The 26,065-nt window shown below is 40.8% G+C and overlaps 1 protein-coding gene across 7 annotated transcripts in view; it reads left to right on the forward strand.

Annotated features, from left to right (window-relative positions):
* PAG1 (phosphoprotein membrane anchor with glycosphingolipid microdomains 1) overlaps positions 1-24,862 on the forward strand; it is a 109,508-nt gene extending 84,646 nt beyond the window's left edge. For all 7 annotated transcript variants that reach the window (XM_063391944.1, XM_063391943.1, XM_063391954.1 and 4 more), the window contains 6 exons: positions 5,279-5,490; positions 8,158-8,209; positions 8,740-8,836; positions 11,485-12,065; positions 16,258-16,317; positions 18,149-24,862. In XM_063391944.1, the coding sequence (XP_063248014.1) occupies positions 5,366-5,490; positions 8,158-8,209; positions 8,740-8,836; positions 11,485-12,065; positions 16,258-16,317; positions 18,149-18,499 (1,266 nt within the window). In that variant the 5' untranslated portion in view covers positions 5,279-5,365 and the 3' untranslated portion in view covers positions 18,500-24,862. The remainder of the gene's footprint in view (positions 1-5,278; positions 5,491-8,157; positions 8,210-8,739; positions 8,837-11,484; positions 12,066-16,257; positions 16,318-18,148) is intronic.
* Positions 24,863-26,065: the final 1,203 nt, after the last annotated feature.

Here is a 26,065-nt window from a genome sequence, read left to right on the forward strand (position 1 = left end):
CTGTCCTGTCACGTTTGGGTTCTCACATTCAAAGTCGCTCAGTTGTCAGAACAATTTAGTCTCTTGCCTATGCTCCATCTATAATTCATTAAGAAACCCAGAGAGGTGAAGCTGTTGACATTTCCCACTCTTTTCCCTCTGGAAGGCGTGGGCTGAGCATTCTTTGCAGCAGGACATGAATGAAGCTGCTCTAAACCCAGAAGCCAAGGGGAAGGGAATGGAAGAGGGACACGCTGCCATCTCCTGCTGGGACACTGAAGCATGACATCTGCCTATCACAAGCACATCCTTTACATGTACCACCATAAATTCAGGCAGGACTTCGCTCAGAAAATCCTGGCCAGATCCTGGTCCTGAAGTGCACTGGGTCTTTTGGATGCTGGTTTTCAAAGGTGTTTGAGTCTCACTCCAAACTTTTGCAGCAGCTTCCCCACCAGTTAACTTCATTTGGTCCCCAGAGCTGCAGCCTGTCTATCTGCTTCACTCCAGATACAGGTTTTTTGGAACCAAAATTGCATTCTCCTCATCATCATGTCAGGCTGAACTGCCTCAGCTCTGCTTTATCCCTGCAACAGTCGCAAGCAAAAATAACACATTATTCACCATAAAAGTGTGGGTTATGCAATAAAATATCTGTCATTCTGAAACCACAAATATAATTGGGCATTTAAGTGCAATTTTGAGGAATGGCTACAGGGATCATTTATCATATAGATTTCAGTAATGGCAAATATTGATGTCTAAAAAGCAAGAAGTTCCCACAAGAAGAAGAAATTTTATCCAATAGAGTGTAAAGATTAGTTTTCTGAACTGGTAGTGACTGAAATGTGAATGCAGACTATTGTTTAAATTTTACCAGAGGTGAAATAACCACGTTTCTTACCCCCGTGTTCCAGGCCTTTCCCTGTTACTGTCCTTTAGACTTCAGCATCCCCAACAACTTGTGTGGAGAGTTCTGTGAAAAGGGAAGAAATCTTCATCTTTAAAGGGTTATCACACAAGAAAATTTTAAAAACCCCAAGCAGTTCCATTGACCACTATTCTGTCTCAGCAGTGTCTGTCTGCAAGGTTCAACTATTTGAGTCTGACAGACTGCCAAGGGTGGAGGTAGGACTCTTTTGAGCCTGACAGATGAAGGGCTCCATATGAACTCCATCTGTGGCAGCAGAGTTTGCACCGAGTTCTGAAGCATCCTCCTAAGAGCCACAAAATCCCAGTCCCCGAACAGAGATTCACCAGAGGGCAGCACAATATCACTTTCTATTGTAAAAGCAGGAGTAAATCATTTCAGCTGACAGAGAGCTCTTAGAAATTAGCTTTTTATTGTTCCATCGTTATGATTTCAAATAAGTTTCTCTTTAAAGCTAGCCTCTGGAGCATCTCCTAAATCCAAGGTATTTAGCATTGATGTTTTGATGTCCAGGAGTTCATGTAGTGGAATCAGAGGGAGTTCAGGCAGTTGTGTTTTCAATGTATATCTTTGCCAGGTTTCTGTCCAGGGCTGGTTGGGGCAGCTGGTGCGTGCTGGTCCAGCTTCAAGCATTCCAGAAACTCTCCTGTGTTAAAGGCACCAGCCTGGGTGAATACTATTTCAGCCTCGTTTTTTGGGAGGCATTAAACAGGAGGAGTAAGCCCTCTGATATCACTACATGATAAGGGTTCACAGAAGGTGAATCTAGAACCACAGAATCATAGAATGGCCTGGGTTGGAAGAGACATTAAAGGTCATCCAGTTCCAACCCATCTGCCAGGGCAGGGACAATTTTCACTAGACAAGGTTGCTCAGAGCTGCATCCAGGCTGGTGTTGAACACTTTCAGGGATGAGGCATACACAGCTTCTCTGGGCAACCTGTTCCAGTGCCTCACCACCCTCCCTGTAAAAAAAACCTCCTTCTGAGATCTAATCTAAACCCACTCTCAGTTTAAAGCCACAGCCCCTTTTTCTGTCACTACATGCCCTTTAAACCGGTCCCTCACCAGTTTTCTTGTAGGTCCCCTTTAGGTACTGGAAGGCTGAGATGTTTTTGTGTTATAATTGTAGTTACTTCTGGTTGTCATGTATGCTGAGCAGATTCTAGGTCCTTTAGCACTTATGCTGAACTCCTGCTTTTCAGGGAGCTAAGAGGAATCACTGGTCTTGTTTCACCTGCTCAGCTTCCTTCATTCAGGGCTTCACCTGTCATCAGTCTGTCCCTAGTTATTTCTCTGTTCTGCTTGCACAGAAGTCTGCAGCAGTCACCTCCCCTGGTTCAAGTGCCACTATGCTTTTCTGTCCTTTTCTGACCTCTTTCTGTCAGCATATAGTCAAAGCATTTCATGCTGTTTTCCTGTAAATTAACTACATCTGACCTGGGTCATTCCCTTTGTTATTTTGACTTCTGCCTGGTGGGATGCCTCATGTCAGTCTTGTGCTTCACTCCTGACATCACATGCAGAGGTCTTCCTTGACTGACTGTCTCTGATCTCACTGCTTTTGAAGTTCAGTCTGAACTCCATCTGCTCTGGCTCATCCCAACACTCTACTGAAGCCTTCAAAGACGCAGCTTTTCCATGGGGCTGCTCCCCATGTATCCTTAGCTTTCCTTAGCTCAAACATTATCTTTAAATAAAGCCCTGGAACCTTCAGAAAATATATTTAGCATTAAAAAACCCCTGCTTTTCTTACAGTATTAGCTTAAGTTACATTACTTAGTCTTCTGAGAGTATTGTATCCTTTTTCAGAGTAGATACAAAATTATGAACTTAGTAGTAGAAATAATTTAAATATCTTTCAAGACAGGTCTATGTCTACTCTAAAGAAAATGTGTTTGTTTGAAAAAAAGATTTTAAATCCCTTCTTTCTTTGTCTTTCTTTCTTTCTTTCTTAGTTTCTTTTTTTCATTTGCATTCTTTTTATTTCTTGGGAAAACCAAGGAAGGAAAGACAACAAAAATGCTGAGGAAAGATTTTGTTCAGTTTCCTTTGTTCTTGCATTCCACTTTCATTTCATCATTTTTTCCAAGGAAAAAAGAAAATTGGGGGGGTTTGAAGGCAAAGAGATTGGACAAAAGAAACAAAAAGATTTTTCAAGAATTTTTTTTATGTTTTAGCAGGGCAGAAAATGTCTTTGAAAATTCACAAAAAAGAAAAGGAAGGTTTAAAAGGGAAGTACTTTCTATTCAATGATTTTAACAAGTGATTGGAGCTAGTTAAGGCAGCGAGCACAGTATGCTTTGTAATGTTTTCTAGAAGAGGACAGTCATCTTTACAGGATGACTTTATAGGAGAACCTTACAGGAATCCATACCAATGCACAGCGCCCTTGCATCACGGAGGGCTTTGTGGGCATTATATCAAGTTTTCTCCTGACTAAATCTGACTCAGTTTCCCTTGAGGTCTCTCCATTTCAGTCAGTGCTATGACTATGATTCAGTATAGAAATAACCCAACCTGGGCTTTAAAATAGGGATGAGGCAGGGCTGTGTCATCTGGTGTATACACAATTTTTAGAGTGATCTGCCACTGCTTTTAAATGTTAAGTTCTTCGGGCTCTGCCAAGGTAACCAGAGAGGCACATAGCTTGGCAGTGGTCATCACTGAAGAGTGGTGGCTCTTGGGTGTCAGTGCTCAGGACCACCAGGAGGATGTAGGTGCTTTGCAAATGTGTGGCACCTGTTCTTCCTGTGTATTTAGGGGTTTGGAGAAGTTGCACAATGTCTGGCTCTCTTGTTTCTTGCCCAAGCTAAAAATATTTAACTACACCTTGAAACCAGTATTTTCAGCAACTTTTTCTGTCTTTTGTTTGTTCCCATTTCAGTTTATATCCATGCCATTATTATCGAAAGGAAGAAGTTTATTAAAAAAGCTTTCATCCACTATGGATAAATTAGTAAGGTCCTTCTTGGAAGGTGTTCAAAAGTCTGATCCTGCATGGTTGAAATTAAGGAGTCCATTTTATGCAGGAACAGAAATGTTACTTGTAAGAGCTACCCAAGCTACCCAGTGAATAACTTAGTTGTTATGTGTAACTAAGTATCTTCTGTTCAAATCTTCACATCTGCTTTGATCCCAATGGCCTTTCTCTGAAAATAAATCTTCTCACAAGATTTTAATAACAAAATGGTGATATGCTTTTGTATACAAGTATGATATTAGTACCTCATTGAATTTGTTTTTACAAAAGATGCTTCTGCTGCAAAAAGATAAATATATGTACATACATATTTCCTATACCAAAAAAAAAAATTCTGTGAAAATATATGCATTAAAGTAAGTCACTAGTGGCTTAAACATTGTCAATCTTATATTCTGTGCTACTTTTTAATTTCCAAAATATATCTGCTCATTTCCTAGCCATTGTATTCTATTTCAGTTTTTATCAATCAAGTCAGGCTGAAAGCCTGTAAATAGGCTTTGCATAACCTGCTCCCAGATTCTGGAGGAATTGATACCTTCAGCAGTGAAGAATGAATAACTTCTTTTTAATTTTGCCATGTCAACAATGTCTTGCATTAAATGTATGTACAGAATTTTATAATATATTGTATACCAAAAGTTATATGTCACAAATAAGGTTTATCCAGGAGTTGTCCCCATGGACTGCTGTGCTGTAGCAAAAGTTGTGTTCACTCAAGTTCTTAAAAAACCATCCTGTTTACTTTGCTCTGTTGTTTTCTCAGACTCAGATGGGGAAAAGCTAAAAAAGAAAGTTCAATATTGTCACTCTCCAGGCATTCTATTAAGAAAATAAGCATGTCACACAGAAATAAGACTGGCTCTTACCTGCTGCGAGAAAGGTTTTTGTGATGTTCCTTTCAAAGACTTACCTAGCTTATTTGTCACTGCACTTTAGGCCTCAAATCACTTGCAGGCAGGAGAGAGTGAGAGAGGAGGAAGTGAACGCTTGCTGCAGCTCTCTTTTTGACTTTGCAGAAGTTATAGCTGGTTTTGAAAGCTCACTTTTCAATGAATTTTACAAATATAAGCACAAAATAGATTACTCGGTCCCTCAAAGTGGATTTATGAATCTTTTCCTGAAAATACAAGTACAGAGATGCTGTACTACCTTTTATTCACATTGAGATTGTAGATAGGTAACAGCTTGTGTTAATATTTGACAAATCTGTTCTATGTTACTGTCAGAAATGTAGTTGAAAATCTTTTTGGCTGGCTGGCTTCTACTTGAAACTGGTGTTCGTAAGATCTGCGTTTGAAAATCTCTCCTGCCAGACTTGTAGCTGTCAGACGCATTATCTTCAAAATTTCTCCTAACCTCTGATGGTGTTTTTCCTTCTGCAGAAACAGAAGGTGTGTGCAGCACAGATGTCAGTCGTCTTCAAGGAGTAACTTCTTCAACCCCAAGTGATCCCAGCTCCTGCTAGTACCATGGGGCTAGAGGGTGTTTTTTTAGGCAGTGGACAGATCCACGCAATCCTGTGGGGAAGTTTGGCAGCCATGACAACACTCTTGTTCCTCACCTTCCTCATCTTCCTTTGCTCCAGCTGCAATGGGTAAGGGCTTAATGGTTCTTGATTCACTTTGGACATAGCTTCATGTATAAATAGTTAGCAGGAAATACTGAGGACTGAGGTACAGAAATAAAATAAAGGTGCCGTTTTCAGAGCAAACTTCAGTTTGAACAGTTCTATTCATTCTAAAATATAATTATATTTTTCTTTTGCTGTGAAGGAAGTACACAACTGTGCTTGTTCAGTGGTTTCCCCCAAGCAGAAGCCTGGAGCACAGGTAGACACTGAGCTGATCACATCCCTAAGCTGAAACTGAGAACATTATGTGGGCTAAACAGACCGAAAAAAAAATAGGTAAAAGGAAAAGAAGGAAGTGATTACGTACTTCAGCTTTGCTATGGCCATTCCTGAAGTATAGGGAATAGAATATTGTTTCTGCCTTTCAAGCAAAAATGAGTAAGGATCAAAGAGTGGTACTGATTAATGCCTTATACCTTATCCTTATTTTCTTCACCATAAGAGGGTTCAATTTCACCAATACAGGCACTTCTACTGACTTTGTTTATGCACGTTTCAAGGCTCCTTCATGACATGTAAGCTGTGCCCTGCTGACTGCACAGGGAAGCTGGGCAGCCTGCAGTCTGTCCGTGGTGCCCCTCCACAGGCCAGAGCACTCAGACCCTTTGCTGTGAGGAGTGGGACTGCTGTGGGCCATATTGCTGTGTTGTGCAAGCACAGCTCAGTCAGCCAGGTACATGGGAGGAAAAGCCAGTACAGCAGCAAAAGCTGCAGTTTGGATGCACATGCCTATAAGGAGCATCTGCTTTCACCCCTTCAGCTTTGAGAACATTTTGGAAATTGTGCAGCCATAAAATGCACTGTATTGGCCCAAGATGTGTCTACAGTGGAAAGCCCTGTTTTTCTGCAGGATTTATCTAATGCCCACCATGCAAAAAGCAGTTGTGGGCAAAAACAGGTCCTGAAGTTGGTTGAAACCCTAAAGTGCCTAAGTTAGAACATGTAATGTCATGTCATTCAGGAGAAACACTTCTGTAAACTGTAAGTTGACACTTCAGTATTGTCACAGTTTCCTGTGATATCTGTGTAAAAATAGTAGATTTTTTTAAAAAAATATTTCAAAGTAGAAAGCCTGTTTTAAATATTCTTTAGCCCACAAACATTGCATTTAGGTGCTGTGTATCATCTTTAAGGCCCTTTCCAACCCAAATGATTCCATAATTCTATGGATTTTTTTGTAACACACCAATCTTTGAAACATGTCTAGAAAGATGGGTCAAACCACTGAGTAACCTTTGCAGTTACAGAGATACAACGCCTGAAATATTCTGGTGATGTTTTTTAATAAATTCTTGTGTTGCTAGTCTGGACATAGTATCTTTTGTTTCAGGTCATTCTGTAGGGCAGGTTGTTTATGCATAAATGCAATTGTGCAGAATTTCTTCCTGGCTTACTCTTCAAAAATGGATGAGGACATAGAAAACTGAGTAAAATTTGTTCCTTCTAAAATATCAGAGTCAGAAAAACTTCCAGAGAGGAAATCCAGCTTTTAACTTTCTCTGTTCTGCACTGGTGCATGCTTACTTGCTGTTTTGTTATTTCCCAATTAGGTAGAATTCTAATAGTTGCTAATGTGGAAGTGCAGTTCACTGCAGACTTTAGAAGAAGCAAAAATTTCATATTGTCAATGTTTTCTCACTTTTTTTATTCAACTTTTCATCTAGGGGAAGGACTAACATTATTTGAAGCTAATACCTTATTGCAATATTTCTGAATAAGAGCTGTATTTCCCAAATGGTAAAAACTGGAAATGGGATCCACACATAGACTCCTATGAAGGACCCAGGGAAGTGGGATTCCTTTAAACATGTGGACCCCCTGCTGCTATGAAATTTGTATGCCTTTTTGAACTGCTCATGCTTATTATCAATTTGACTAGCGTTTTTAGTTATCTGGATTTTATTTTATTTATCATTTATCTTGTATTTAGTTATCTGGCCTTTTCTAATTCCTCACAGGATACAGACTTTTTACTGTCATCATTTAAGGGACTTGCTAAGTAGTCTGTCACCAGAATGTGTATCTGAGAATTTGAGATATGGTTACATTGAAGAATAATATTTTTATTATCATAGAATCATAGGATGGCCTGAGTTGGAAGAGACTTTAAAGATCAGCTAGTTCCCTGTCATGGGCAGGGACAGGTTTCATTAGAGCAGGTTGCTCAGAGCCCCATCCAGCCTGGCCTTGAACATTGCCAGGGATGCAGCATCCACAGGTGGTTGCTTCTCAGAGCAACTTGTTCCAGTGTCTCACCAACCTCACAGTAAAGAATTTTTTCCTAATATTTTATCTAAACCTACTCCCATTCCTCCATGTCCTGTCTCTACATAATTATTTTCATTATATTGTAATTATCATCAGTCCCTTCTCACTGTGATCTTACACTGAGTGAGAAGAAGGTTCTTGTGTATTTGTTGTACCTCTTCAGTTACGTTTATCACCATTTTGCCTCAATGGTGTTTTTGCACAGAGGTCATACCAATTCCTGTAATAATTTTCAGTTATTCCATTTTTAATATCATTGTGAATCATAGTTCTGTTGCCTGCAGGAGTGTAAGATCTATGAATGTTTGGCATTTGTATATTAGCATAATTTGCAGTAAAAATTCATGTGCCTTTTTCATTAAGGGAAAAGAAGGCCAAAAATCAGAATGGAGATCATGAAAATCTGATGAACGTGGTAAGTATTTATTTCTGGCAGCCTGTGTCTGTCTTGCTGGTTTGTACCAAGCTCCTTGCAAAATACAACAGACTAGAAAACAGGATTTTCAAGGAATATTGAGGTGGTTGAGCATGGGAAACTTTAAAAGTTGCAGAACAGGAAGGGGAGGAAAACTTCTGCAGATCCTGATAATCTGCACTTTCTCAGTGCCCTTTCTGCCATCACTGTACTCCAGCCTTTCCTTCACTCCATTTGCAGCCCAAGGACAGTGTACCCTTTGTCAGCTGCTGTCTTCTCATGGGTTAAAGCCATAGTAATGTGTGTTACCATAAAGCTTGAAAAGGACATCTCTCTGGACATCTTTGCATTTATTTCTTTTGAACATCTGTAAACACAGGCACTTAGATCTTTGACTCTAGTTGGCATGGTTTGGTTCTCCTGCCAGTAACACCAGTGGGTCAGAGCTCTGGAGGTGAGAATGAAATTTGTTGCACATGTATTCCCGTGAACATTTGTTCTGACCGCTGGCTCGCGGGTTTGTGTTGCAGCCTTCCGAGAAGGAGGTTTTCAGCCACTCCATCACAAGTTCAGCCACGGAGCCTCCCCCAAACAGCGAACAGAACAGAGCACTCAGCAATGGTGAGGGTGAGTAGTGGCAGCCCCTGCGGGCGGGAGAGCCAGCGCTGTCCCAGTGCTCACAGCTCCACCTTTGCTGCACACTGGTGATCCCTCAGGTTTCAGCTTTCTGGCCATTAGCTTTCCAAGCACACAGGCAAGCCATTTGTCTGAACACTCTGTACACCTCTGCAGGTCTGACACCAGCTCACACAGAACTTACAGCCAAGTTAAACAATGCCTTGAAGTCATTTGCTGTGCTGGGAAGTCAGTGGAGATGATCATCTCATGGAGATTGGGGTGGTTTAGGCTGCATCTCCACTACTGGGTGTGCTCTGGCACAGCCCTCTGCCCCTGCTCCCAGTGCTCCACACCAGCCAGCACTGCTGGCTGAGGTGCTGAGGTCCTCTCCTGGGCCACCAAGCCAAACTGCAGATTGACCAGGTCATCAGGCAGAGAATGGGGCCTTCTCTAACTTTGGTAAGCTGTGGAACTGGGATAAAACCAGGAGATGAAGTTGCACCTTGGAGTTTCAAAAGTGCTCCAGGAGGCTGTGGAAATACTTCAGGTCCTCCTTCAGGGATTACAGCTCCGGATCACAGTTCTGTGCTACGCTGTCACTTACATTTTTATATTTTAGAAAATGGGCAATATAAATAGGCTTCCTTTTTTTTCCTTAGTCTTTGCTTTGCTGAACACTCAAAATTATTCACCCTGAAGTATCACTGGAAAATATTTTACTCAGCTGCACCTAAAAATAAACTCACTCTCAGCTCAGAGGCAGTGGGAGCCAACTGTTGTCTTCACACAACACCAACACCAGGAGCTGCACTCCAGCTTACAGCTCTCTCCTCATCTCCTGCAAACAGAGGCTAAGCTATTCAGGCTTTACCCTTTAGAGACAAGTATCCAGAGTAATTTTTAAACTTTGTTTCTGCAGCTAATTGCTGTTCCCATCCATTGGCTTGTTGTGTATGTAGGTGTGTAGTTCCCTGAGGGACTTGATGTGCAGAATGGAAGTATTTCTCTCTGGCATGAGTCACCACATGTGCAGCTGTCAGAGCTGCTGCTATCAACCAGCAGACAGTTTTCAGACTGTGTGATATTATACTCAGTTTACACTCTGCATAATAGCCCTACTGAATGACAGGAACCCCTGTGCTTTAATTTCTCACTTATAATTTATGCACTTTTTTGTTAATAGTTCTTTTTATTACTGTTTCTGCTAGCTTTTTAAGCAGGGGCAGGGCTGTGGAAGCAGAACCATCAAATGATGTGTTTTTTCCTTTACCCAACCTGCCAACACTGTCTCATCTATGCCAACCCTTCAGCTACACCAAGCCCTTCTGTGCTATCACCCATAACCACAGAAGCACGGAAAGTTGAGGTCTCATTGTTTTTGGTTATCCCTTCCAGCCTGAATGGGGTGTGTGCTTTCTGGGTTCTGTAAGGGAGCTCAGCACAGCACAGCAATCCCTACAAGCAGGGACCAGAAAGGCAAAAACTCCCATCTCCCATTCAGTGATTACCATCTTCCACCTCCAGTTCTGTCCTGAGTTGTGCAGTCAGGGTGTGGCTCCCTGCAGGTGCTGACTGTGTCTACATGCCCTGAACACAAGAGCCTAACATTATTTTAAGCTAATACTTTATTGCAATGTCCATGGCAACCACCAAATCAAGGGCATTGATTGCTTTGGCAACACTTCTGTCACCATGTCAAACACACTGAAAGACGCAGAAGAATGGGTTGTTTTTGTTGAGATATGGCCTTAGGAGCTGTACTAGCAAAAGAAAAGCTGTTCAGAAGTGACTTTTTAAAAAAACAGTGTGAGGTAAAGTTACCCACCATGCATGAAACATGCTTGTATATGCCCAGGAATGCACACAAATGTCACACGCGTGGTGTAAGGTGAGAAGCCCCAACATTTCAGTCCCTAATACCCTCTAGTGACAATGACGTGTGGCCCACTTCTGGGACCTAAAACAGCATGTTCTGCCTAACACCACCTTCTGAAGTCTAGTGTTCTCTCTTGTGCATATGGCCAGCTCGTTAGTAGGTTGTCAGCCTGCATTATGTGCTGCGAGACTGAGAGAAGCATGGCTCAGCCTGCGGTGAGGAGCTTCTGGGGTGGCGTGCAGCGAGGGCTGAGCCAAGTGCAATTCCCACCAGAATTTGGCCAGCATGTTAAACAAGCTGAGGGCTGGTAGGGAGGAAGAAGGAACGTTTCCCTTTTGGTTCCAAAGAATGAGGAAATGCAGAGAGGAAAATCTAACAAGGATTTTTTAAGGCACTTGGTTTGAGGCCTCCCACCTGCTTCCCATCTGAGACTACTGAGCACTCTGTAATCATTCAGTGAAACTGAGTATGAGGCAGCTGAATATCCATGCACAGCTAACCTCCCACCCCCTGTTCTGACAGTCAATGCTGTTGCCATATAATGTGACTTGGGGGTGTACAGACTATTTTAGATATTGAGAGAAAGATATTTTACCAGTAGAGTACAGAAATGTCTGTAACTGAAACCTTTTGAGAAGCAAAAAGCATGCTAATCACTAGGCACTTCCAGGCATTAGTATCATTTATCCTTTCCAGCATGTCACAAAAACAATGTAGAGAGTGCCAAATCACACCTTTAGTTATGCCTTTGTTTCTAATACTTCTCTGTAATTTTCTTTAGTTCTTTCTGAGGACAGTACAGCTGCCTGTATCCAGCCTTATGAAGAAGTACAGACATCTGATCTACTAGATCAACAGGATAGTGTTGGAAAGTCTATAAAATGTCACCAGAGCCGGGAACTACCCAGTATTCCCCCTAACAACCCCATGGAAACTATCATCTCATCTAGAAATGCAGAAAACGATCAAGGTCTTGGAATGGAAGGGCCTTATGAAGTCCTGAAAGACAGCTCCTCTCAGGAGAACATAGTTGAAGACTGCTTGTATGAAACTGTGAAGGAAATTAAAGATGTTGGAGCAGTAGTCAGCATGGAAGAGAACTCTAACAGCAAATCACTGACAGCTTCTGAAGGTCAGAATCAGATTCCTGAGTGCAGAATTGAGTCAGCAGAATATGCATCTGTTGACAGAAATAAGAAGAGTCGCCAAAGTGCAAATTCAGAAAGTCCTCTTGACAACACACCAGATGTAGAGGATGAGCTTCCCCCTCCAGTACCCATGAAACTTCTTGATGAAAATGAGAATGTGCAAGAAAAAGAAGTGGAAGGAGAAGTGACAGAAGGAGCGAGTAAACCAGAAAAGGTAAATACTGCAAATATTTGTCCTCATCTAACAGCCAAATAATGATAGAGAACATATGGGTGGGAGAGGATTTTATTTTTCAGTAAAAAAAAAACCAGGAAAAAACCCCACTCAAGATGAAGCAAGACTGTAAATGGAAATATGATAATGTGTAGTATAATCTTCACATTAGAGGCATATGCTGTATTTTTGATTGTTGCAGCTATGCACTACATAAGGCTTTTCCCAAATACTATCCAGGAATTACTTAGGAGGCCTCTGCTCCTTTGTTTGATGGTATTATACTTGTGGAAGCTATTACAAAGGGCATCCAGTATCTCTGTCAGCATCTATATCTTGTTCTGAAGACACATCTTGTTTTTTTCTAATGAAACTACAACTTACAAAAAGGAGAGGGGGCAATCCTTGGTGGGTGTCCTTACTTTAGATGTGCCTCTTTTGTTGGGCACCTGCTCAAAGTGACTCACTTTGTCTTTTTCTGTAGGAGAGAGGGATAGAAGAAGAGAGAGAGAGACTGCAGCTGCACACTTTTACATTTGTCAAATTCTGTATGTCACATATAAACAGAGTCTAAAGAATTTCTAAGTGCTGAAATCACAGCCAGAATCTAAGTTTTCTCAGCAGCTTATGCTTTCTCCCTAGGAACAAGTTGTGGTCAATCCTTTGAAAAATAGAATTATGACATTTTCAACAGTTTATTTTCCCATTAGTAGTTCTTTATCAGTCATTTTGAGGATGCTTTCAGATCATAGCAGAGACTTTTCATAAACTGTTGAGTTTGCATTTTTCAGAAGTTTAGATATCTTCTTATTAATTGTGAATGAAAGAATTGTAGGTTTACCAGATTTTTGGTGTCCAAGTCATCAAATAATATTAGGTAGATATTGAAAAAAATTTCAAAAGAATTCTTAAGATGCAATGTGACTTTTTAATGTAAACATTTATGTGAAAAATCACAGTGGAGCTGAGGTATTGCTACTTTCTGGTTTCTGGTTGTTATCTTATTTGAAGAATTTCAGTAATCCAGGAAGAAGGCAGAAGAATATCTTGTTAGATAAATAACTAACCATGTAACTTGTAAACCACAATAAAGTCCAAAGGAATAAACTGAAGACTTTTTGCAGTATAAAAATTGCTTAGCTAGACTCTTCTGTGCACATTTTTACAAATAATGAGCTTGTTAAGTAAAAAATTAAGATGTGATTGTCAACAATAATCCAGCAACTTTCCCTCCTCCCACATTCCAGCCATAAGTAATTTCTAATTAAACTTTTAGATAAACAGCTTTTCATAACAGCGACATTTTTCCTACCAGGTGTGAAAAGACTAGCAGAATGTAATTGTATTTCCCAGGCACCAATACAAAGGAAAAGCCTTGGCTGCTCTGTGGCTCCCCAGCACACCGTGTATGCAGTGTCAGTAACTGCAAGGAGTGGGAATTGATTAAAATGGTTCAGGTTTTGAAGGATTAATCAAGAGATGACACATGCAGTCTCCTAAGTGCCAGAAAAAAGGTGTTTGTCTAATTAAAATTTATTCAGAGCTGAAGCCACCCCGAGTTAAATCTTGGGCAGCATCAGATCCGTGCTCGCTGCTGGGTACATGCATTATGCATCGGGGTGTGTGCCTGTCCTGTCCTTGAGAGCTACAGCTGCAGCAGAGCTGGAGATGGTAATTGATGGAATATATAAATGGCATTATTGGTGGCATTGTGGGGGTAGGTGGTGTGGGATTGTTTTTCTGTTGTGATGATGATAATTTTTCCCGTTATTCTGCTGCTTCAAGCAATGCAGAGCAATGCCTGCTTTTACCAATGTGGCAACCAAAACCAAGATGTTCATGGAAATGAATTTCCATTGGTAACTCTTTTAGTTAGACCCCATAGATGTTTCTGGATTTGCTTCCTCTTCTGTGAGGCTACTTTAGCACGACATCTGTATCCCAAACTCTTCAACCTTCTGCCCTTGCCCTGCTGAAGACAGAGGTTGTCAGGCAAGTCTCCCTCACTATAATGAGGGCACAAAGAAGGGACAGGCAGAGAAGCAACCTGTGTAACCAAGGCTTGTACCTGCCAACAGAGAGAACAGACTGTGCCCAAGCTGTTTCAGTCTCACTATCTAAAAGAGGGCAGCCAGGGTGATCCCCAGCCATGCCAGTCCCTGAAGCACACCAATCTAGGTGGACCAAGCCAGAGACCATTCCCATATATAACAGCATGAAAACAACAACGCATCCTTTTAAGAGCCAGGTGTGCAATAATGAATGAAAATTTACCTCAACTGGTTTTTGGCTGTGGCCCAACCAAACCCTTTGGAAAGACTTGGTGAAGAAAGACACCTTTAATAGCACAAAGCCTCTTACAGGTCTCTGTCACCTGCAAAACCTTGAGCATATTTCTTCTAATAATACTGGGAAAGCAGAATAGATTTCTTTAGTTCTTTCTTTTATTTAAAAAGGAAGTATGGATCTCCTTTTTCACCCAGGTCTTTCCAGAGTGAGCACCAGTAGAAATGCTCTCTGTGTGTCCATCTGGCTGCCATCTAATTTCAGCCTTGCACAGCCTGAGGATGGGCAAAGCATCTCTTAAAAATGCACCAGAGAAGAATGTTCTTCTTGTTCTTGTGTCCAAGTCAGGAGCAGCAGCTGAGTCAAAGAGCAAAAACTCAAGTGCTGTTGAGGAACAAAAGGAAAGTGGAAAACAAATAAGGACACATGTTGTTTGTGTTGCTCTGTTCAGGTTTCAGTATAGTTTAAAATGTTGCTAGGTACAAAATACTTAAGGGCAAGTGGGATTTTCTTAAAGTTTCCACGATAACAATATCCTCCAAAACTAATGTGTCACAAGCTTCACGTTTAGAAGAAAGAATGCTGTATCAGGGGAACAGCACAGGATGACAAACACCCTGGGGTATTTATCAGGACTTCGGTGGGAAACTGTAAAAGGGGTCCTGACACATGATGTTTATAGACACACTGATGACAGAAAAATTGCTGAAGAATTTTATGAGCACATGCTTGTTTCAGTGTGTGAGGATGAAATTAGTACCTCACTCCCCAGCACAAAAAATAAAGTTGCAGATAGGAAAGACTAAACTAAGTTGCTGTAGTGAAGCAGATCTAATTCAAGGCCAAAATACATAAATACATTTGAACTTTTCCTTTTTTTTTTCTTTTTTTTTTTTTTTTAAGTAAGCAAACCACAGGTTAAAGAGTGCTGTTCTCCAGTCTGTGAGAAAGAAGTTTGTCAGTGTGAGGGAAGCTCTTCAGGAGCAACAGGCAGAACTTTAGTGTGCCTTGGGCCAGGGTCTGTCAGAAATGCCCAGGAATCTGAAGTTTGGTATTTACCAGAAGTAAAAACAACAAGAAAATGGAAGGAGGAAAGAATCTATGACAATAAGCCTCTGAGAAGAAAAAAAAAAAAAAAAGAAAAAAGAAAGAAAACAAGTTCTGTGTGTCTGCAAGTGGTATTTTATTGACTGTGCTAAAAATAGCTCTAGTCCTCCATGTTGGCTTGCACTGGAGGTGGTATGAAGTATTTTAGTCAGAGAAGTTGTGTGAAAGTACAAAACACGGCCTTTTCCAGTGCTGGAAGGCTCCCTCTGAATCACTGTGGAGGAGGAGCCCAGCAAAGCCTTCCTGCCCCAGGAGGGAGGCACCCCACAGCTGCTGTGCAGCACCAGGGTCTTTGTTGTCATAAAGGTCAAAAGGCATTTTTCATAAAAGCAAAATGCTTTCCCCTCACTGCTTCATGACCTGCTTTACACGGGGCACTTCAGATGCCTGAAAATTAGACTTGATGCCAAACCAAGCCCTCCATCCTTCAGTGACTCTGCTGTGTGACCTGGCTCCAGCTCAGGGTGTCTTCTAATTGTTCAGAAGCCTCTGCAGACACTTCATAAGAAGTGTAAAGGCAGGGATACAGTGGTGCACACTTGTTTTAACCATTACATTATTTTTACCCTTTTCAGGTCAGGACAAGAGCAGATACATTAAAAAGCTTTACTAACCTCAGGGCTGTTATCTCCAGAGAAGTACTCTGAGTAGTGGGGATATTATCTATGTATAATGGAACATGAGAGCAAATGACCATAAAATATAATGTATTGATTATAGTGGGAGGGTTTTGTTATAGATTTCACACTGTTGATGGGTAATGAGCCTTTTATTTTCTGTCTTTCTTCCTTTTTCACAGAGGCTTAGTTCAGTGTCTTACAAGTCTCGAGAGGAAGATCCATCTCTTACAGAAGATGAGGTAGGTTTCTCGTATGAAATTCAGTAACTAACTAGAGACCAATTTTTAGGCAGAAATCAGCATAACCTCTGCATGATTAAGCAGCATCTAAGAAAGGTGAAACTTGTGTGAAGGGAAAATGAAAGCCCAATATTCTCTGCACAGTTTCTATTGCCACATTCCTAAAATCAGAAGTATTCTAACATATGGCTGTATCAGGCCCATAGGTTAAAAATAGTGTCAAAAAGTAATAGGAGGCCACAATTAGTTGATTGTTAGGGTAATTTCTTGATTTGGATAGCAAGACCTTACCAAGAAGAATAACCAGCAGCCTTTTGAAATATATGCTGCACCTTCCCCATGCAAAGTGTTTGGGGCTCTGGGAAGTAAACTGAAGCACCGTAAAAGCACTGGAACATAAACTGTTCTTTAAAATGTCTGTTGGTCAGATAAATGGAGGAGAGTTAAACAAAGAAAAAAGTTAAACATAAATAAAGCTGTTTGTGATCATCTCCAGTACACCCTTGCCATTTATAAATATGTTCTCTGGTCATAAAAGTAAACACAAACTTGGCAATGAGCTAAGTGAGCTAATGCCTTCTGCTGAGAGAAGCATTCCCAGACATTAATGAATAACCTGATCTTGAACTGGGTTAATATAATCTAATACTGAGAAGAGTTGAAGTATAGATGAGCAGAAAAGCTTTTTTTTTTTTTTTTTTTTTTTTTTTTTTTTTTTTTTTTTTTTTTTCATGTCAATCTACTCTTTTAACTGGATTGATACAAACTCAGAGTGGCCTTGCATGCTTGGGAAAGACTTTAAATATAATAGAAGAGCTATGTTGCATTGTGATATTGGGTACCAGAGAAGCCATGCAGGGAATTTCAGCCATCTGACTTGTGCAAGGGCTAGTATCCCTTTGGCCTGGCAGAGGGAATTAAGACTGATTCCTGTGCTTGGCATCAGCCCAGCTGATCCCTGAGCCGAGGGACATGTGTGGGTATGGGCTTCTCCTCACCTTTTCATGCAGGGCCACTTCCATGAACTTGTTGAAGTGTACCACCTCACCAGAGGGAATTTTTAGTTAGGAATGAAATGCTGGCTGTTTACAGCTGAGAGGTTTCAGTCTCCAGTCTAAGGTTCACATTATCAATGCCTGAGAAGGAGCTCTTCTTTGTAGGCCAAGTATAGAGTCAACAAAGCAGACCTTGCATATCAGTATTGGCACTATTTGCTATTATCTAGTGTGAGGAATTTATTTACAGATTTTTAATGTTGTCTTCACGTGTATTGGTGCCTATTTAGTCCTGCCTATAAAAACAATTAACTGTTCTCCTATTGCAGTGTTTCTAAAAGCAGAAAACTAGTCACTTCCATTAAAAATAGTAACAATAATTTAAAGCCCTAAGAATCAGGCAGCATCCTTTTCCTACATTGCAGCAGTTTAGTCTGATCCTCCCTTTGATGCCTCTCCCTATATAGTCCAAATTGACTCCAGGACCATAGCAAAGCTTGAAGGAGGTCCTGCTCCCAAAGTCATTCCCTTTTGCCCAGTTCTAATTTTCTTGCCAGGGTTTTATATTCAAGGAAGTTTTACATTTTAAAACTTATTTTATAAAGCATTATTTTTTTGAAAGAAAACTGATTTATAAGTGCGTGCCAGAAAAGGAAGGATTTGTAAGAAATTATCTTAATATTTTTTCAAGGAAAAAATCCTTTTAGATAGGATATCTTTTTATCAGAAGATCCTGTCTTTTCTTAAATAACCAACATCCTTGTAGTACAAGGGTACAGACTGGTGCACAAGCTTTATGCCATCCTTCACACTCAGCAGCTGTCTCCTTTTCCTAGATCTCAGCCATGTACTCATCGGTGAGTAAGCCAGGACAGGCCATCAAGGCACTGGATTCTCCCTACACCTGCATTCAAGAAATTGCATCTCAGAGGTCTCCGTCCATTTGCAGTGGCCTCTATGCGAGCGTGAAGGACTTTGAAAACCCCCTGAATTCCACCACTGTGCCTCAGCCAGCCGACAGAGCCAACGGGGAGCTGGAGCCGGACTATGAAGCCATCCAGGCCGTGAGCCAGGAGGAAGACAGGACCTTGTCCGTGCCTAACGTGAACCACACTGCTCTTCCAGCAGAGAGTGACTATGAGAGCATAGGGGACTTGCAGCACCACAGGGAATTCACCAGGCTTTGACTACTCCAGCAGCACATCTCCCCACTGTTATTTTCTGAGGACAAGTGAAACAGGGAGAGGGAAGTGCTTTTCCTTTTGGGGAACAAAGCTAAGTGTGGAACACAGGTTGTGAAGAAGCAATGTATGTTTCAGCCAGGGTGTGATGCCTGCTGGTTTTTCTGAGTGGTGGATCATGGCTCATGGGAAAGGGTACGTCAGGTCAGAAAGATGACCAGGACAATGTAAAGGTTTCTTTATTATTATTAGCTCCAAGGCAAACGTCATTTGGGAAAGAGTGCCATGCTTGTCATCCTGACAGGATTACGTACCAAAAAGACTGCCTTTACACAAAACTAGCTTCTCATTTTAAGAGATTGTTTTATGTCATTTTCTTCAAAGTGTTTTTCAAGCATAGTTTTTCATTCAAGTTTTGGCATCTGCAATGTTGAGCAAACCACGGATAACTGTACCTCAACTCAGACTTACTTTGCAGGGCTGGGGAAGATGCACTCACTTCTGTGTCCTGTGTCTTCACCTTTGTCCACATTCACTGCAACTAAAGTGCAAACAACAGTAGTTCACAAGGAACCAACTCCAAACATACTTGAATTAATTTTGCTGGCTTTTTTTCTTTTTTTTTTCCTTTTTTTTTTTTTTTTTTTTGTAATGTCAAGGGCTGTAGAACGTGACTTTTGAAGTATCCAAGGTGTGTACTGGTATTTGTAGGGGTTTTGTTTGATTATTTGTGAAATATCCCTTTAAAATGGCAACGGTCACCCTTAGCATTCTTGCACTGTTTCCCTCAAATGGACATAAACACCTGCACATACACACCCCAGACCATTGTCACGTTGCAAAAAGTTGTGCAAATGAATGCACTGGCATAAGGGGTAGTCTAACCTTAGTAGTGTTGGGTAATTTTTTTGCAGAATTTTGCCCTTTTTAAAGACTTAAATATTTTAATATGTTTGTCTAGTTTCTTATATAGGAAAAATTATGTACTGTGTTGAGTGGATAATACTTTTATTTTTTACAACACATTTTTCATCTTCAAAATTTTTGTAAATTAACTTACTGGGGTTTGTAACAGGAGGAATCCCATTCTTTATTTGGGCTTTATTTGGTTTTGGTTTTTTAATTATTTTTCCTATTTCAAAAGCAGATAAATGAAAATTGCTTTGGGGTTGTTTTGTTGGTTTTTTCTGTCTCCTTGAGCAGGGCTATGGAACATGCCTTGCTGTTTTTAAGCTAAAATCATGGAGTCTATGTAGAAGAATGCTGCCAAAGGGCAAAAAAAGAGGTAAAAGAGACAGTGGGATTTAGTCAGGTATAGCCACTGATCCTCCTTGTTCTTCTAGTAAAAGGAGCAGGAGGGCAACCAAGACCTTCTTGGGCCTCTGACAAGCAGTTTGAAAGCCACTGGCTGTTCAAAAATGCTGAGTTACTCTGTTACTGTGAAAAACAAAGTACAGTGCTTTTATGAAATAAGCAGGTACTGGATTGGTACTTTTTTCTTCAAGAATAATCCAATAAATAGTACAATGGTACAAGAACAGTCCAACAGTAAAGAACTAGCATTGTGTGACATGCATGTGCACATACCCCCATGTATATAAGCATACACTTGTAATTTGGACACAAGTATAAGTTATAGTCCAAGCTTGGCAACATTCACATACATAATATCTGGCATGTGCTTGAAGAGCAGTTTATTTTTAATTCAAAATAAACAGTACATAAACTGAGGTTGGCTTATTCTGTAGTAAGCAAAACAGTTTTACTTGCAGCTCAAGTGGTACTGGGTTTTGAAGGTTGAGCCCTTCTCAGATCCTTGGTCAGCCCTCAACATGTCTTGGTACTGTAAAGAGCAAACACAGATCTGGTTACACACATTTATTAGAAACAGCTTCATGACTGAAAGAAGTGTGCTGATTTAGAGGCTTTGCCTGTAAGTAGTACAGCGCTGAGGAGCAGTGCAGTTGTGCAGTCAGCCTCTGCCCACGGGGTGGTTCAGACTTCGTGGATCCTGGCCTTGTGCGACAGTGCAGCTCCATCTACAGCTCTTTCCTTGGAGGAGAAGCAGTTCAGACCACTCCATGTCCATCCTGGTCTTGACCATGCTGCCATGTGTTTCTGCAGCAAACCCTTTGCTTCCACTTCAGTGCTTTTAAAGGATGACTGTGGTTTTGCTTAGTGGAGTTTTTCCCTTTATAAAAGTTTTTGTTTCTGTTTCCTTGAATGTGAATTCATGAAATTCACCTTTGAATATTGTCTCCTTCTGCTTCACACTGTTTAAGGCCAAAGATAAGATGCACCATATTTCAGAAGATTTGTTGTGCTAAGTCTAGAGAATTTCTTTAGTTTTTAACTATGTGTTTGCTGTCTGTTCTTTGCTCAGGGGTACCAGTTTATATATGTAGTCCTCAGTCTGACTCCTGAAGCTTAGTGGCAGGCATACCTCAACTCCTGAAATTCCCAAATACATCTCAAGATGTAGTTATCCCTTTACATGGATGACTGCTTTTGGAGAAACAGTAGGAACATGAGGTTTGCCAGGTTCACTAGGATCAATTTAAAGACCAGTTCAAAGATAACTTGAGATAATGTCAGCTGATAGCAAAGAATTGCACTGAATTCTTGATTGTAAAATTTTAAGGTGCAAAAGAAGAAAAGCAAACATCACTCTAGAAATACTCCCAGTGAGACCAGAGGTCAAAGGGTGTTGGAGGACTGTCCAGTCTTTCTGTTGTTTTTCATAGCTAGATCAGAAATGTTGCTTTGTAGGAAGAGACACAAGTCCTTCCATCCTTCCTTTCCTCTGTTCTGACAACTGCTTGTGAGACCCCTCCCTAGACTTCCCTTTTTCACAGTGAAAGAAAAATTTTCCTCCCCCTTTCTTTGGTTTCTGTTTTTAACTTGTCTCATACAGCCTTGCATTGGAGCTGGTATCATGTCTCCAGCCCTGTGACAGTGGCACATTTCTTTCTGTTAAATTCACTTTCAGGCTGGTCACAACCTTTTAATGGTCCATCAAACCTCAGTCTCATGGAGAAGCAGTTCATGTTTTGGATTGCTGCTTTTGGGATGTGTACCTGCCCTCAGCCTTGGACTTAGGACACTGGACTTAAGAGGTGCAAAAAAGAATTACCCTCCTGAACAAGGATGTACAGAGGAGTCCATACCTCCCCTGCAATCTCCATTATGTAGTTTAACGCTAAAGGAAAGTGTTCTAGAATTCAGTCTGAGGTTGGTAAGTGAGTATTTATATTTCTTGACAAAGAATCAAGGTTTTGGTTTAGTTCCCTCTTCCCAGAAGTAATACCTCTTCCTTTATGGCTGTTTTCAATGCTTCCTTTTCATTAATATATTTGATAAAAAGATTTTTCCAGCAGTAATCCCCAAAGAGATCAATCTGACTGTAAAGAAAAGGGAGTCTTCTACTTGTCTCTTTACTGTTCTTTTTAACTCTTTCACCATATCCCTAAATAAATGTCAACATCCAAAATGAAGTATTTGTTACCTGGTGATGTTTTCTGGGGAAGCTTCACAGTCTGTTTCTTTGCCTCCTTTTTTTGGCACAACTGTTCAATAAGATCTCTCATCAAATTGCCACAGTAAGGCCAAGAGAAGCTGTAATGTGTATATATCTGCACTAGTGAAGAGGTCTTTTAGATTTCCCTCTGGGAACTGGTGGAAATGGCTGTTCACACATCCCTTCCATGAATCTGTGTCTCCCACGAGAGTCGTTCTTACCACATACCTAAACCAGTGCTAATCCAATATGTAAACCAGTCATCCTTTTCTACTATGAGAATAGAATAGCTTTCTCAGTCACAGAGAGAAGTAAATTCTTTGCAGAGACCTGTAGCACAGGCATGTACCTAATTACCACAGTTAGATCAGTTATAGTGCCTTTTCTACAAAGTAGCTAGTACTTCCATACTCTTTTCCATACTGTATGTGTTTAACTCAAAAGTACAAAGGGACAACCCCAATGTTTACTTGTCCCAAGTTGGAAACATCTTTATAGAGACACATTTAATGTACTGGACCTCAGTTAGCCCTACAATAGCAATAGTCAGTCACAAACATCCACTAAAAAGCCCAGTAATGTAGCTATGATGACTAAGCTTTGCAATAAGAATTAGCAGTCTTCTTTTGAAGAATCTAGGTTTTACAATAGTGAGCATTCAGGGAGGTGGTGTTCATGTCAACTGTGAGCAATTCATTGCTTCAGTCTTTCTATTAATATAAATTGCAGGCTTGCTTATATGTAGCAGGATCCATGGAGTGAGGGATGAGTAGGTGTGGGGATTCATGAGTAACCCAGAGTTGGGTCATCCCCATAGTTTCAACTGGCTGATGACCAGCTGCCTTGTTCTCCAAGCCCTCATCTATCGTGCCTTCAAGGAATCCATCCTGCAGGGATGCTTCTGGGCTGCATGCTTCTCCATGGCTCCCTGAGCAGCTCCTCTCTGCTGTTTTGGACACAACCTCGTATACGTGGTGCTCTCTGTTCAACCTTTCAATGGTGCTTTTATACGATGCTGGATAAATGGTTTGCATGTGCTTCCTGCAAGCTGACGTGTAAAGCTGTGACACAGAGTGCTCTCTCTGGTATTGTCTGCTTCCCAGAACTCAGTGTTAACTGTGCTGCTCTCGACTCCACAAGCTGACAGTGCTGCCCTGGCTCTTGCTCATCTCACTCAGCAGAGCGGAGTCACCACGTGTGACAGCCCTGCCGGGGTGTTCAGGAGCTGCCATCCAGGTGACTTGGCTTGGAAACAGCTGGAGACACGACTCTCATCAGTGCCCTGTGGGACTGGAAACCTCACAGCACAGCTCAAGGACTTTTTATTCTGTCTCTTATTGTGCATAGACATTTGGTTGCCATGTGACTGTAAGAAATCTGTTTCTGCAACAAACATTTTAATTTGGACCACACTCCAATGAGGGACTTTAGCTCTTAGGCAAATAACCATTTATTTCAGATGACTTTTATTTTTTGAGGTTGGAGTGTGCCTGAATAAGGCTTTTATGTACCTCACAAGTAATTTAGTGTGGTAGTCCGCTGCAAAACAGACGAATGCAGAAAGGTGCTTAGCCTGACAAATGCTTTTGGACTTTCAAAGGCAGGTCTCTTCCTGGGAGCAGGGAACATAATTACTGTTAATATGATTTCATACCCTGGTGCTGAAGTTGGTTTGTAGCATCTCTTCTGGGATGGTGGTGGCTGAAGTCATTGCCAGAGCAGATTTCAGCCTCAGAAAAGAAAAAATATAATATATATCCCTTGCTAGCAAGCAACATGTGTTCAGGACTGTGTTAAAGATAAATGCTGCTAATGGAACATCACAGAGCTAAAAATACAGGGTTCTCTTTCTTCAAGGAGAGAGAGAACCTCCTTGTTTGGTCAGCACAGAATATCCCAGGCCTATAAAATGTATGAAACAAATTAATTGCCTATGTGGTGATTTTCCAGGAGTGCATTAGGATATCACATATGGTAGGTACTGTTCTCCTGAACAGCAGAAAGATGACAACTTGTTTGTAATACAAGGTTCCCATTGATTAATTGATTAAGCTTAATTTACATATAATCCAAAGGTCAGCGTTCTTGCTGACCTTTGGATTATATGTAAATTAATAATATAATGTAGATATAACACAGTGTAGATATATTTTAGCTAAATTGGCACCCCAATTTCCATAGAAATGCACAGATTATCTTTGCATTACATACCCTTTGGTCTGTGCCCAGTCTATGGATAATATAAATATTACAATTCTGTTATCACAAGGTGTGAGGTTTTGTTTCTAGAGGCCTTCAGTTTTGAACTGGCCAGAAGGACAAGTCTCTACAAGTATGATAGCAAAGTGCCTAAAAATATGGATGTTTCTATAAAGGTAAAGATGCTCACTGTTATTGCACAGCCACTTGACTACTGTATGTGATGCTCTCTTGCCATACACTTTCCTAAGTATTGGCTTTCTTTTGTGGTGTTCATTTATTGTTATAATAGCACAGTCTGACAGGGGTTTTGTCTCTGCAAATTCATTGGCTAGTTTTAACTAGCATGTGTTTGTACAGAAAATACAAAATTAATTTTCTTCATTCAGAAAGCAACTATGTTATTTCTTATAGTTTATGATAATGGAACAATCATCTTAGATTATTTATAAGGTATGTAAGTATCACTTGACTTCAAAATGCTTCATTTGAGATTTCAGAATGCCTGCTGTTCACTACAGGACAATATAACCAACTCTTGTCCTTTTAATCTTATTGTTTTGGGGAGGAGGGCTTAAACATTACAAATCTTATTACTAAAAAAAAAAAAAAAAAAAGAAAAAAAAAAAAGAGGCAGTGCTGGCGTTTTCAATTCCTAATATCTAAAAAGAGAACAATTTTAACTCATACTTTAACTTTCAGCATAGGCATAGGTGGGATTTGGACTACCCCCTTATTTATGGAACTGCTCTTCCCCACTATGTTCAGCTGTCACCATCTTGAGTGTCTCTCTTGTCCTTAGTGAAATATGGCAGTTGTACAGAGGGCACAGAAACTGCATCACATTAACACTTCTGAATGGGACCTTTTCAGTGTGCCTGTGAGATTCAGGAGCCTGGACTGAGTCAGATGTTTTGAGGTAATTGCATGCTGCCCAGAGGACAGTCTGTGGAGGTCTTTCTTTCAAGGCGAGAAATTCTGTAGCTTGCAAGCACTCACATGACATTCAAAGACACATATAAGACGTGAATTGTCACAATGTTCAAATGTGTAATTAAAGAGACATCTAAGAGCACAAGAACCTGCTTTCTCACCTGTCTGAGGATACTGCAGTTGGCTCTTTGTATCTGAGACTGAGAAAGATCACATAACCAAGTCTCCTCAGAACATCCTACCAGCAGACAGATCTTTGAAATGAGCCACTGTGGTGGCTTCTGCATTTCTGCATGTACCACCTTCATGATTTCCAGCAGAGAAATCTCATCTCTGTGGGTATGACTATTTAGGAATGGCCCTTTGCTCCACAGTCCCAACCCCTTTAACTTAAGGAAGGGGTGTGAGCTGCTTCTCCTCAGTGTGACCGCTCTTTCTAGATGAAAGTGTGCTAGGGCCCCACCTTCAGACCCACAAAAGAGCATTCACGGTCAGGGTAAAACAGGTACAGCCCACTGCAGCAGCTGGGAAGAAGGAGGCAAAGTGACAACAGCTAAGTTTCATTTGCACTTCCCCCATCTCACAGACAACCTGTTTTGAAAGATTTTTAAAGCAGAAAAAGTTACAGTGAAGGGATGAGTTGCTGAAAGTCTCAGAAGAGATGGATAACACTGTTTATTCTTCTCAGTATTCTCTAAATACAAAGAGGCAGGAGCAAGTCATCACCACCCAACCATTATGCAGTTGGATTATCTTTTATCAAGCCTCCACATCAACAGAACTGTAATGAATAAATCTAAATACATGTTTTTGTTCTATTGAAAACCCAACATGGACAAATGTAAATGCACAAAAATATGTACCATGTGTAGATCTGGACTTGCATCTTATGGGGTTTTTAGCAAAAAACAAAACCAAAACCC

The sequence above is a fragment of the Prinia subflava genome, chromosome 1 (genome assembly GCF_021018805.1).
Source record: "Prinia subflava isolate CZ2003 ecotype Zambia chromosome 1, Cam_Psub_1.2, whole genome shotgun sequence".
Lineage (NCBI taxonomy): Eukaryota > Metazoa > Chordata > Aves > Passeriformes > Cisticolidae > Prinia > Prinia subflava.